The sequence below is a fragment of the Aedes aegypti genome, chromosome 1, assembly GCF_002204515.2.
Source record: "Aedes aegypti strain LVP_AGWG chromosome 1, AaegL5.0 Primary Assembly, whole genome shotgun sequence".
Classification (NCBI taxonomy): Eukaryota; Metazoa; Arthropoda; class Insecta; order Diptera; family Culicidae; genus Aedes; species Aedes aegypti.
In genome coordinates, this window is record NC_035107.1 from 251336627 (window position 1) to 251351279 (window position 14653).

At 35.4% G+C, this 14653-nt stretch overlaps 1 protein-coding gene across 1 annotated transcript in view; it reads left to right on the plus strand.

The window, feature by feature from the left end:
• The window catches only part of LOC5563715 (peripheral plasma membrane protein CASK), a 706277-nt gene extending 701047 nt beyond the window's left edge, over nucleotides 1-5230 (plus strand). Inside the window, exon 11 of the mRNA XM_021837537.1 lies at nucleotides 5136-5230. Within this exon, the coding sequence (XP_021693229.1) occupies nucleotides 5136-5215 (80 nt within the window). The 3' untranslated portion in view covers nucleotides 5216-5230. The remainder of the gene's footprint in view (nucleotides 1-5135) is intronic.
• The last annotated feature ends 9423 nt before the right edge of the window (nucleotides 5231-14653 follow it).

Consider the following 14653-nt stretch of genomic DNA (forward strand, 5'->3'; position numbering starts at 1 on the left):
ATCACCACAATAGTTTTTTAGACAAATAATGAGTCGGAGTATTTTTTGCTGGAAAATAGCTGCATGTATCCTCGAAATATCTGATCAAATACCTAGACTCTAATTGCCTGGAACTATTAGATGAGCTCCTGAAGATGTATTTTAAAAAAATTCACAGTGCGGTCTTGCAGATACATTTGGATGGACTTATAAAGATTCTTTGGAAGAAATTCCTAACAGAATTACTGGCAATATTACTTACGAGATCTCGTTAGACGAATTTGAAAACCTCTAAAAAAATGAGGAATCGTTGAAGCAATCCCAGTGAGAATAATCAAACAAATCACTAAAGCATTTTTGACGGCTTACTGAACGAATACCCGAAAAATTCCATTAACAGATTTTTAGCAATAAATCTAGAAAACCTGCTGAATACACCAAGAAAGTAATCTTGGAAAAAAACTGAGATGTGTTATTGGATAAATTCATCCCATCAGTGCAATGGTGCTCGGCTTAGACTAACTGCTGCAATACTTGAAGATTTGTATGGAATATTTTTTAGTGAAACCCTAAAAGGCCTGCTTGTTACATCTTAGACTAAATTTTGGTAAGAAATCTCCAAGGAATGCTTGGAAAAATTTCCAATAATATTCCAGAAGAAATATCTGAAGGAATTTCTAAATCCAGCTTGGAGAAATACCTGATGAGCAGATTGAAGTACCCTGCAAATATATCTACAGAAGCTCATGACTTCTTTTGTGCATACTTGGAGGGATTCCAAACTGAAATCCTTATTATAGCTGGACGAATCTTATGAGTAATTTCTGAAGAAATTTCTGAAAGTGTTCTCTTAAGAATGCTTGGAGATGTCATTAAAGGATGATTAATTGGAAGAATACTCAAAAATATTGCAATAGAATCTCAAGACAATTGTTTATAAGCTTGATGATATTGCTGTAGGAATTCTCGAAAGTGTCCCAGAAAAAATGCCTTAGGGCGAATAATCATCCAATTTCAAAATAAAATCAAGGTTAAAAAAATCTAGTTCAAAAGCATACCATGTTATGCGACGTTCACGTCTTGATTCAAATTAAATAGGCAGCAGATCTCCGATAGAGGCTTCTGTAATAACTGCAGACTTTCTTCCGAAAGAGTAACATTCTGGCAACAGAATGCCATTTGATTGTGATGTCTGTGCGGATATTTCCGGTTTCGTGCAAGAAAAGTACAACTCTTTTCAACATATATGTTTTTATTCCAGAGAATTTTTCTCACGAAGTCCTACGTCAAAGTTTGATAAAACCCTACACTGTCCCTACTCGCATAAGAGTCCCATATTATATGGGATTTCCTATATAAATGGGACTGTTATGCGAGTATGGGCAGTACAGTGCTATCCCTTGTTCTAAGGTTTGCAAGGTTAGGTACGTTGCAAAAGAGCTCTTTATTCCAGGGAAATTGTATTTGCCAAAAAACACAGAACATGTAGGGCACTGCAATGTTACTGGGGCAAGCATTTAAGGAAGACATATAGGGTATCCGTCCTATTATGGAGGAGTTAAGCACGGTGTTGAAATTAAAATCGTATTGCAGTGTCCAAAATCTAAATGTTATAGTATTCTGCAATGTTAAGTGTTAAAACTATCCTTTATCTAGAGTATAGTGAAGTAAAAAAATAATGTTTGGAATCATATATACATTTTTTTGACATAAATCTGAAGCTCTTCCTCTGTCCTATTATTGCGGTATTTTGTCCTATTATTGCGGTAGTGCCGTCATATTATTGCGGTATACTAAAATCATAGATTTTATTACATTCAATATACATTCAATACCACACAATGTTCGAGCATTAAAATTATGCTCCCTCCATGTTAATAACACTGCACGGTACTGTCAGTTTGTGTGACTTTGGACATATATATGAGGAACACTAATTCATTACTTTATGTCACGATACGAAAACAAATCAACAGCATCGAATGATTTTCTGCCGGACTCGTCTCCTCTCTCGTCGTAGGTGGATAATGTTAAAGTGAATAGACAAGATTCTTCCATCTGAGACCACTAGTCGCTATATAAGAAATGAATTTGTTGACTTAAATATAAGCTACAATTTTGAAGCTTTTAAAAATATTTTCCACTAGTAACACAATTTTAAAAGATTGCTTCCTTGTGATCATCTTATATCTTAGTTTTTCAACGTATTTTTGGCATGAGTTACGATTTTCAGTCAGTTTACGTGATTTTTTGGTAAAACATTGTGTTTATTTGCAAAATATTTGTTAATAAGAGGAATAACAGAGTAAAAATAAACATTAACCTTTTGTTTGATTAAATAAATGTATGAATAACATGTCCCAAATTAGTATCTTAATGATATAATTAATGTATCCAGCAATTACATTTAAAATGAATATTGAAATATCGAATTTTTGAATGAGATTTACAGATACCGCAATAATAGGCAAAAAGCTATTTTCATTGTCCTATTATTGCGGTAGATGCTTTTTCTCAAAAATATAGAACTTTTATTCAAAATTCAATATCTATCATATAATTAGATCCATACTGAACTGATATACCCACTACATATAATTGTTTTGGTTCTAAACTTAAAAATTTAAGCTTATGAAAACCCGCCTGTAGATAGAGAGACTGGTTAAAAATATAGGCTTTTCTTGATGCATCATTTAAAACTGTTCTTCCAACGATCAAAATCGTTTAATTTTTAAAGCATTCATCTGGTACAGCTTGGGAATACTATAAGCTTTCATCATCATCAATAATATCCACAGAAAATAGAGTTTTCGATTAATAATGAGGGTTCAATTCTTATACCGCAATAATAGGGAATACCGCAATAATGGGCAAATTACCCTACTCGTTACTGCTGCAAGGGAATGATTTGTTCACTGAAGAAGCATCACGATAGACAACGCACAAGCATGCAAAGAACAGTGGCACAGTCGAAAAATGATTCTCATAAAAAGTGGACTGAAGTATGAATCGACAAATTCAACTAAAACGCACAACAACACATATCTTACGTGTTGTAGCACCCAACCTACAAAAATAATGGAAAACACACAATTCACTGCCTGCTCCACTAAAATTACAATAATTGAAAAATATTCGTTTGGAAATGTTTTAGGATATTGTTCAGATATTCGAAACCAGGAAAAGCTCTGATTGGATTTAAATGCTTTCTTACACTTAGTTGTCGTTCATTCCCTCAACATGGAATGTTTTGAGCAACAAACTATGCATAAATTTCCTCTCATTCCATTATCATCAGAAGTCATCTTCTTCTTCTTGACATTTCGTCCTGATTGGGACAGAGCCTGCTTCTCAGCTTAGTGATCTTATGAGTACTTCCACAGTTATTAACTGAGAGCTTTTTATGCCAAATATGTTATTTTCGCATTCGTATATCGTGTGGCAGGTACGATGATACTCTTTGCCCGGGAAAGTCAAGGAAATTTCCATTACGAAAATATACTGGACCGATCGGGAATCGAACCCAGGCACCTTCCGCATGGCTTTGCTTTGTAGCCGCGGATTCTAAACACTTGGCTAAGGAAGCCCCCATCATCAGAAATGTGAAGTTCATTTAATCCCCCGGCTATGTAGGCACTCATTTCGAGTGGAATCTGTTCGGTCTTCATACCTCCACGTCAGTTGTAACATTTCCGCATTCCCAATGCAATGGGCAGAAACAGTTGCCTAGCATATTTCCCCACCTTTAGTGCCGTCAATCCATTACAGAACAGACTACAGCAAATCTGTGTCCGGACCAAGAGAGCAGTTTGAACTTGTTGTTTTGGATTTCTTGTTTTCCCCTTAACCAGTTACGGAAACTTTTTGGCTTTCCCCGGGCTGCAAATTTTCCAGTTTTTTTTCCAAATCGTTGTTTTCTTTAACTCTTAACTGCTTCGATGCAAACGATTGATGTTAATCCAGTTTGTCTCTTTGTTCAAGTGATACTTAATTATTAATGTACTCTTTCCAAAATTCACATTATTTCGGTGATAAGTTTTTAAAAAGTGGGTCATTCTTTGTCTTACCTCCATCAACACATACATTTTTTTGCTATCATATCGCGAACATTAGCGCGATCGAAATCTCGTGAAGGTAGTTCACGTTCTCGACTGAAGTAACCCCCAAGCAAAGTAAATCATTTCGAAGACAACAAAGTAAACTTTTGCTTCCTAGGAGGAAATTTAATTTCTTACTTTCTTTTCTCACTTCAAGCTGCACGTTGGTCGTGAGTTTTCCAACTATTTTTCCGCTACTATCCTGTTATTGTTGATCTCCTGGATGCTATTCTCAGGAAGAACCCACTTGGTGGTATAAAGGAAGGTAAGTAGATCTCGCCTCTTAGGATGGGAAAAGCAGAGTAACTGTTCGTGGGAAGGAGTTGATAATTTCAGAGGAAAAGAAAAACTACTCCAGGGAGAGCTGGAGAAATTGTTCGTAAATTATCTAGGGAGGTTTTATCATTTACAAGGTATACTTGACTAGATTAAAAGAAGTATAAAATTGTATGTAGTCTTCATAAAATAACGGTGGAAAATTTATAAGACACAAATATTTACGTACTTTTACTTATTTTTTGTGGGCAGTTGAGTCGTGCTTCGCACGCATCAAGACAATTCTACTACAAAAGACACGCAGGCTTCGTCCTTTGGCGGAGAGACCTGTGTCACCCACTATACAAAGATTTTTGTCATCAGATGTGAAAATACTGTTCAATATTGGACCCAAAATGCTGCTTTGAAGAATATCAGCTCTGAAAGAAAGTATTCTAGATTTGAAGTTCTTATAATTTACCTAACTGTACGAGTTGACAATTATCTTTGGATTATTCTAACAATATATGTTTTTTTTAATTTTACAATCAAACCTTCATACCAAACACTGTCGAATGCTTTTTCTATGTCTAAATTTTATGTAACAAAAACCCATTTCAACCAATAAAAAGTAAATAGCACCCAATTGAACAGTTATCGAACAGCTCTAGCGGCACTTAAATTTTCCTCTACTGTTTGCCCAACCACTCAACCAATTCAATAAATATCTAAATGATTATACAATGCCCATCCTTCCAACCGCTTCATTAACCCCCTTATTTCTCTCTCTCTATCTCATTCCAGGTAAGCCCACCATTCGGACCACCATCAGTTGGAAGTTGGAAAACGAGATTAAACACCTCCACGAACAGGTAGGAGATTAAACGTTTCCACGTGGGTGGTAGTCGCTTCTCAGCTCACGTGTCATCGTGGAGCCGGTAATCGGGATTTGATCTCATTGGCTGTGGCTTCAATTTCTGTATAGCTAGCTTTACAACTATGAATGACATCACCCAATCTCACGCCGGTCAAAAAATCAAGTCATTGTCTGGCTCGCTGCTGGTCACACCGTATCTCTTATCGTTGTACCGTACAACGGGGTAACTTTGATAGATTTGTGGAAGAAAATCTGATTGAAGATTTAAATATTACAAGTCAACATTCGTTCGTTGCACTGAAGGCAATCGGGTTGATTTTTGTGGTGACAAATTATCTATTTTAAAAGAACTTCAGAGCTAACAACATTGACAAACTGCGGTTTACGTCAGAAATCGGCATTTGTCTTCATTTTAGGTGGGATATAGAACACCTAACGGGAGCCCAATTAAAAAGAAGTGCAATTAAACGTAGTTCAACCAACGAAATTCGACTGTACTTGCTTTGCGACTTACTTTTCATACAATCGAAACTTTATTTTCGGGTTTGGGTAACTTTTATAATCAATTTGTAAATACATGAAAATCCTCAACCAAAATACTTTTTGACAAATGAAAGCCGAATTTAGTCTGTTAAAGGATACGAACTCTAGTGGAATTGAATGGAATAGTACTTTATTCGGTTTACATTTACTTATGGGTGTTCCACTAAACAGCTCGAAACTTAATTGTTCTTTTTGACATCGTTGCGATTAATATTATTCATATTATTGTTATTTTTTTTTATTTTAATTTACAGAACTTATTGGAAAATTGTATGTTATTTTGAAAATTGTGTAATCAATTTGAAAAAATCTAGTGTGTGTTATCATCACCGAAAATTACCAATAATCGAAAAATGTAAAATTCGACGGTGACCCAAACCAAATAAAGTTATGGGAAACCCGTTTCAAAGATATTTAAAGCGTGAAATAAACATAACAAACACCATTATAAGTCAATAATTACTTGATATTATGGGTCACCAAAAAAGAACTAACGTGCATTCAGCCATCACCGATTGCGACGAATATTAAGATTTAGAGGCGGCGAGAGTTCTAAAATAGACCTTTAGTGAAGTCGTCATAACTTTGTTATTTTCCAACAAATTTTGAAGCTCTTAACATTATTCTTTTTAAAATTAAATTTATTAAAAGTATGTAGGATATCAAATTTGTCTGAAATCAAAAAGTCTTAGATAAAAGCAGTTTTCTCCAAATTTTGCCATTTTTTACTAAAAAAAATCATTTATATTTGACCATAACTTTAAGGTTTTAAAATGCAAGTACACTCCAACCTCTTTTAACGACCGTTCGTTTACCGACGGTTCTTTTTACGACCACTTTTCTACGACCGAAATTCAGATTAATGACCGTTTTTATAAACGATCAATATCTTAAAAAGTATTCAAAATAGAGGGTCATGATGTTCTGCAAAATTGTCAGTAGTTCAAGGGCTAACATATGGTGGTCATTGAATTGCGGAATTCTGCCACTAGGTGACGCTAGCGAGCAATGAAATTTTGTTTTGCGGATATTTCAGGATCCTGGCCACTTAGAAATATGACGCCTTTCGTAAACTCGTTGAGTAGCTCAACTTTGCCCATGACGCCATGAAAACAAATGTTTCATGATCACTAGCACTGCCTGGTGTCAAAATGTCGAATCTCATAGCTTTTATAATAACAGTCCTTAAGCTACTGAACAGCTTCGCCGAAGACGCCATTTTTCCAAGTGGTCAGGATCTTGATCCGCAAAACAAAAAAAATCGTGCTCACTAGCGCTGCCTGACGTAAAACAAAAGCTATATGCTCACTTGCACCGCCTGGTGGCAAAATCTCGAAACTCTTGGCTAGAATATTGATAGTACTTGAGCTACTGAACAACATGGCCGAAGACGGCATCTTTCTAAGTGGTCAGGGTCGTGAGATATCCGCAAAACAAAATTTGCATGCACACCAGGCAGCACTGGTGGCGCAATTTCACTTAAGCAGTGTTGCCAGCTGCGACAAAATTTTGAATCCATCATGAAATACTGGATTACAGTTGATGAGTATTGCTATGTTGCTAAGCATTCTACTTTTCTATTCCACTCAAGTTTTATGGTTTTGATATTTTCTTTATTCTTCTTAAACAGTATTGCCAGCTACATGAACATTTGTGATTCGGCCGACTGTATGGCACGCAACACTTCCTTCAACTTTGGTGAACATTCGGTATCGTTATCATTAAATTTTTGTTGGTATTTGCATATCACACCCCCATAAAATTGGCTATTTTGATAACAATCGAACAGTGTTGCCATCTATTATCAAAACTTGAACGGCCATTTTGGAAAGTTCTCAACTCAAGCTTCAATTTTGCCGAATATCTCGAATCAGTATTTCCACATTTAGACGTTGCATTTTTCAAAAACATTATTATAACCCTGATATTTTTTACGACCGATTTTTTTTACGATACCCAGATAACGGTCGTTAAAAGAGGTTGGGGTGTACTAAAAAATAACTAAACAAATTTTTTTGGCTTGCTTTTTTAACAAAAACTGTCCAAAAACATGAATTTTCAACAGAAAATACTATATTTTTCAAACTTTTGTGAGTTTATTGGCAATACTCGAGCTGGAACTGAGTTTTCTTATTTTTAAACCTTCAAAAAGGTCTTAGAAGCTATTTTTCATAAACTTTCTAACAAAAATACTTTTTGAAATTTTTAAAATGTGTACTGTTATTCATCTTGAATTTATAATAATATGCTCTATAAACGTTTGACTAACAGTAAGAATGTAGTTTCCGGCGCACAATAATCAAAAATTCGTAAAAAAAATACTTTTTTCATTTAAAAATTATGTTTTTGAGTAGTTTTTTTTTAAACGGCTAAATCAAAACATTTTATAATTGAATTCATTGTACACAATGTTTAAAAACAACTAAATAAGCTTCAAAATCAAGTAAAAAGATCTGGAATCGGATAAGTATTCATGAAGTTATAATCAAACGAAAATGTTTTTTTAGTAAAAAGGGGATAAATTGAAGAAAATTACTTTTAATTTAAACTAGCTTTGATTTTAGACAAATTTGACATTATACAAACTTTTCATAAATTCAATTTCAAAAAGAATGATGCTCACAGCTTCAAAACTGCTTGGAAAATAGCGAAGTTATGAAGACTTTACAGAAAGCCATATTTCATAACTTGAAAATTCACATTCCAGCCGCTTGCGCCACCTCTAAATCTTAATATTTTTGACTCAAAATTCGAGGTTTCTTTTTTATGTAATTTTAAATTCAGAAAAGTACACGAATTTTTGGTTTGGATACACTTCGACAAATAAGCCGCACCCTTATAGGCACGCAAGTGAATCCCACACAGTGCCATTTCTCTACATACCAGGTTTTTGAAACTTTTTGACAACTCTTCTTCTTCTTCTTCTTGGCATTAACATCCTCACTGGGACAGAGCCTGCTTCTCAGATTAATGTTCTTATGAGCACTTCCACAGTTATTAACTGAGAGCTTTCTTTGCCAAAGTTACCATTTCGCATTCGTATATCGTGTGGCAGGTACGATGATACTCTATGCCCAGGGAAGTCAAGGAAATTTCCGTTACGAAAAGATCCTGGACCGACCGGGAATCGAACCCAGACACCTTCACCATGGCGCTGCTTTGTAGCCGCGGACTCTAACCACTCGGCTAAGGAAGGCCCCTGGGTTTTTTGACAACTCACTATAGTAAAAACAAAACCTTGAATAAGACGAAATGTACTCTGAAACATCGGCGAAGTAAAAGAAAAAGTCGTTTTAAATTGAGGCAGTTGAGACTGATAGAGTTGATAAAACTTCAGAAAGAAAATATTTTCGGAACTAATAGATATGGAGAAAAAATTGAGTACAGTGTTGTAAAAATTACACATTCGTACTTTCAATTTATGGTTTTATGCGAACATGTATGCATGAAAGAAAATTTGTTTCGTATTTAAAATCGTTACCAATTAGGTTCAAATTTATGGCGATACTAAAATTTCTCATCGGCTTTCAAACATCTCTAGTTTTTGAAAGATAGACATATTTCAAGGATGTGTTATTCTACACAAACAATGTACAATGGTCCGAATCGACAATTTAGCAGGAAAAAGGTGTTTTCTCTGTTCTCGTCGATCTTAGACGTTTGATGTCTTCAGAGAAGTTATTCGTAATTGAGTTTTTCATCTTCTAAGAAAAAAACTTGAATAGGGCGGCCCTTATTTAAGTTCAAATTTTGACTAATTTTTTTTTTGTTTTATGTAATTCTGCAAACTTAGAAAATATTAATTTAAACAACTTTGTCGAAGACCTTTTTGATCTAACTCTTCATTTGAGCTAAAAAGTTGAAAATTTGAAAGAGCTTAAATATTGCAAGTTTTAATTTAGGGTGGACCTAAATCAGTTATTTTGGTCTAACTTTTTTGTTTTAGGTTGTACGTAAATGTGGTCTTCACAAAAGTAGCAGAGGAAGTAATCATACACATTTTTGCTGAGAACTGCTAGTGTATATTTTTTGTGATTTTTAAGTTATATTTAAGTGTAAAACTATGACATTTTTAGATGCCCATAACTCATGGAGTTAGTTTGATACCATTCTTCTTTAAGCGACATTAGAAAGGCCATACAATAGGCAACTTTTGTTGATATAACCATGAGAACGTAATTTTTGTAAATTAAGAAAACTCACTTCAAAAATACACTTAAAAATCTTATGAAAAATTATGAAAATGTCCAATTTTAATATTTAAATAATATTCTTTGCATTAAACTCGATTTAATTCGAAAATGGCTACTTGATTTAAGTTTTATTTTTGATTTTCTCATGAAAAAACATAAAAAAAAATTAAGGTGTGTATTTTTTCTTGTAGCCCAAACGGTTAACTACAACTTCTTCATAGAGCATTTTTCTCTAAAATCGATAGTTTCGGAGTTAGAATTCTGCAAATAAGTTGCATGCACAAATTCATAGACCATATTCAAAAGTTATTCTCGAGTCAGATTGATCGATTTTTCTATGAAAAACACTTATTCTATCATACCAAAAACATGTGCAAAATTTACTGCAAATCGAATATGGTCCAGTTCTGTGACTGACCGATTTGACATGGAATTCTTCTATTTTAAAAATAGTTTTATTCGAAAAACTCTCGTATCATTGTGAAAGAGTTATCTACGATTCGCTCTCAAAATTTGACCAACTTGTCAATCTCTATTCGAAAGGCATAAATTTGGGCTTCTTGCATATTGCCACTACCGGGAATCCCCGTTGGTTTAACCACATTTAATCTGAACACTTTGCAATTTGCACCCTGCTAATCTGCACATCGTTCAGATTGAAAATGATTTAAACGTCATTTTCCTGATAAAATGGAGTTAAGTGGAATGGAACATTGTGGAATGGAACACATAATCAAATCAGAAGGGCGTAGAAGTGTTCGTAGGATAACTAGATGTTCAAATTGAAAATGAACCCCAATGGTTTGCATGAGGTATGTTTAAATTAGTGGGGGTGCACGCTTAATGAAAGTTTTGCCAAAATTTGGTTGAAATCGGCGATTACACGTGCTGTGAACACTTGCTTTGAAATGATCCACATCGATCGATTGTTATATTTTGACTTGGATTTCGACAAAAATCAATAAATTTAAGAATATATAGTTACGGCACACCAGGGTGCCACATCATCAACGGCATGCACCAAAGGTGCTTAGTCAACACATAGCCACCACGCGCAGCGACCAATGCAGAGGATCCATCACGGGACACGCGGCAGCTGTTAGGAATTACTTGGTCAGCAATTAGTAGGACTTAAAAGAGTTGTGACCACTGTGATTCGTTTCAGTTAGTTTTCATTTATTGATAGGTAACAACCAGTGCATTGAATAAAGTGTTTTTTAAAAAGGTAATCACGGCCTTTATCTCGTGATTGGCGCAGCCTAACGGTGTTCGTGAAGAAGATTGTGAAAAAAACAGTGCTTTTTTCGATTCGTAAATTGAAAAACAGTGATCCCGCGAGAGCATTTATCGTTACTTGAGAAGAACGATAGAGTAGAGGATCCGCCGCTCACTATCGGACCACGAACGGACCGCAGCACGACTAGCAAGGTAAGTGATTTTATTTTTATTACTTTCATGTTCCAAGTGAAGTGAGAATAAGAAGATAGAGTTGCTAACCTGCGGCAATTACAATTTTATCATACACATCGAAGCGATCCAAGCGAAACGCAAACGGTGTAACTGTGTAAATTGTTCTTGCTTCAGAAAATTGAAACGGTTCTAAGAGAATTTTTTTCATTTTTCACCGAAACTTGTGACGTTCTAAGAGAGATCACAGTTTCGCCTCAATTTGACGAGTTCTAAGAGAACGTCAATTGAAATCCATTAACTTTTACTACTTAGTGGAGGAAAAGGTGGAGTTTAAAACACTAACTCGCGATCATCAAGTACCCACACAACAATTTATTTCATGGTACAATACTGTGAATGAAGAAACATAACAAAAAAACTCTCTCCGCGTTGCAAGCAACTAGGAAAATATTTCAACGCAACGATATTAGTGATACTGAGTCGAGTGACGAATCTGACGAGTCACAAGAAAACAGTCACGTCCCCCTAAAAAATTATATCCCATCAGTAGAAAGTATTCCATTAGACGAAAACGAAGGCATGGAGGCTTTAAACCAGCAACTTGCCCTCATTATGGAGCAACTACAAACACTTAACGCAAACCAGCAATATCAGCAGCAGGCCATTGAAAATTTACAGAATACACCACCTGCAGCCGATGCGGCACCGACGTTAAATCAAAACGCAAGAGGCATAAACCTCGATCATTTATACAAAATACCAGACCCAATTAAGTCCCTGCCCATCTTTGATGGAAATCGAAAACAATTATCAGCCTGGCTGACAACAGCCGAAAACACATTGCTCCTATTTAAGAACCATGTCGATGACATACTTTATAATATGTACGTCACCGCAGTGGCTAATAAGATACAGGGTAAAGCCAAGGACATAATTTGTCTGGCCGGAAACCCACAAACGTTCGAAGAAATCAAAGACATCCTAACTACAGCATTGGGCGACAGACAAGAACTGTCGACTTATAAGAGTCAATTGTGGCAACACCATATGACAGATGGTATGACCATTCACCGTTACTACACTAAAACAAAAGAAATGATGCAAAATATCAAAACCCTTGCAAAACAAAAAGACAACTACAGGAAACACTGGGAAGGTATAAATGAATTCATAGAGGAGGATGTACTAGCTGCTTTCATAGCAGGATTATCTCATCCTTACTTCGGTCACGCACAGGCCGCCAGACCCAAAGACCTAGAGGACGCCTATGCCTTTCTATGCAAATTTAAGGCAAAGGAAATTACAGCAAATATCATCAGTGAATCAAATAAAACCCAGAAACCTTTTAGGACCAACAATCATAAACAATTTAACAGTGACTTCCAGGGAAAAGACAAATATGAAGGGAAAAAATCTTTAAACCCATACTCGCAAGAGAAGAATGAAGATAAAAAGTTTTCAAATACACACTCCCAACCAATGGACGTCGATAACTCTGTGAGAAGTCGTTTGACACTCAACAAAAGACAAATCAATAATAATGAAGCAAGTCAATCAGATGATAGCGAAGAAGAAATAGATCTAAATTTTCAACAGGAATCCAATCCGGAAGATCCGATATAAATTACTTACCATATATCGTGATGAATATTCCAAACAGTAAACAACAGCTCAAACTACTTATTGACACAGGAGCTAATAAAAACATAATTGATCCCGGCATACTACAAAATACATATAAAGTTAAGAAGATGACCATTAAAAATATAAACGGAACAAACCAAATTTCACAGAAAGGAAAATTAGATATTTTTCCTGGTACTTCTAAGCCACTAACGTTCTACGAACTGAACTTTCACGATTTTTTCAATGGAATTCTGGGATCAGAATCATTGGCTAACCTGAGAGCAAAAATTGACTATGAAAAAGAGATGCTCTTGCTCAGCAACAAAAAGATAAAATTTAGTAAATATTATCCATCCAAACCGAACTTTAAATATCAAACAATAACAATAAACACATCGAATGACGGGGATTGGCTCGTACCCACATTCCAAAAACTCAATGGGAATACTCTCATACAACCAGGCCTATACAAAGCAGAACGTGGAAAATCAACTATCAATATCATAAATACTAAAGGATCCCCAGAACCCCTACCAAAATTTAGATTGACGGTTAAAAATTTTGAAGCAATTTCCCCAATACCTGTTAGCACCGAAAATAATCTTAACCAAGATACCATCAAAGACCTCATTCGTACTCAACACCTTTCAAAACTCGAGAGAGACGAATTGATATCATGTATCTTGAAACATCAACAAGTCATTCTGAAAAATAATGAAAAACTTACCTCTACTGTTGGAATTAAACACAAAATAAACACAAACGATAATGAACCGGTATACACCAGATCATACAAATACCCACACCATTTTAAAAAAGACGTTGAAACCCAAATAAAAGAAATGCTTGAAAACGGAATTATTCGCCACTCTACCAGCCCATATTCATCGCCCATATGGGTCGTACCCAAAAAACAAGATGCATCCGGCAAACGAAAAGTACGAGTTGTCATCGACTATCGTAAGCTGAATGACAAAACAATTAACGATAAGTTCCCAATCCCACAAATCAAGGACATATTAGACAGCCTGGGTAAGTCAGAATACTTCACCACGCTTGACTTAAAATCAGGGTTCCATCAAATCGAAATGGACCCAAAACATAGAGAGAAGACCGCTTTTTCTACGGCTCAGGGGCATTTTGAGTTCACGAGAATGCCTTTCGGCCTAAAGAACGCACCCGCGACTTTTCAACGCGCTATGAATAATATACTAGGAGATTATATCGGTCGAATTTGTTACGTTTATCTAGACGATATAATTATCATTGGTTACAACCTCAAGAACCACCTTGAAAACATCGAAAAAGTTCTGAAGAGACTCTCCGAATTCAACCTCAAAATCCAATTAGATAAATGTGAATTCTTAAAAAAAGAAACGGAATTCCTCGGGCATGTCATTAGCTCAGACGGGATTAAACCCGACCCAACAAAAATAAACAAAATTTTAGACTGGAAACTCCCCACCTCTCAAAAAGAAATTAAACAATTCCTCGGACTGACAGGGTATTACAGACGCTTCATAAAAAATTACGCAAAACTAGCCAAACCACTAACTAAACTTTTGAAAAAGGACACCCCGATAAACGTGAATGATGAGGAATATAAAAAAGCATTCGAAGAATTGAAACTTATTTTAACCTCCGATCAAGTATTAGCTTATCCTGATTTTGAA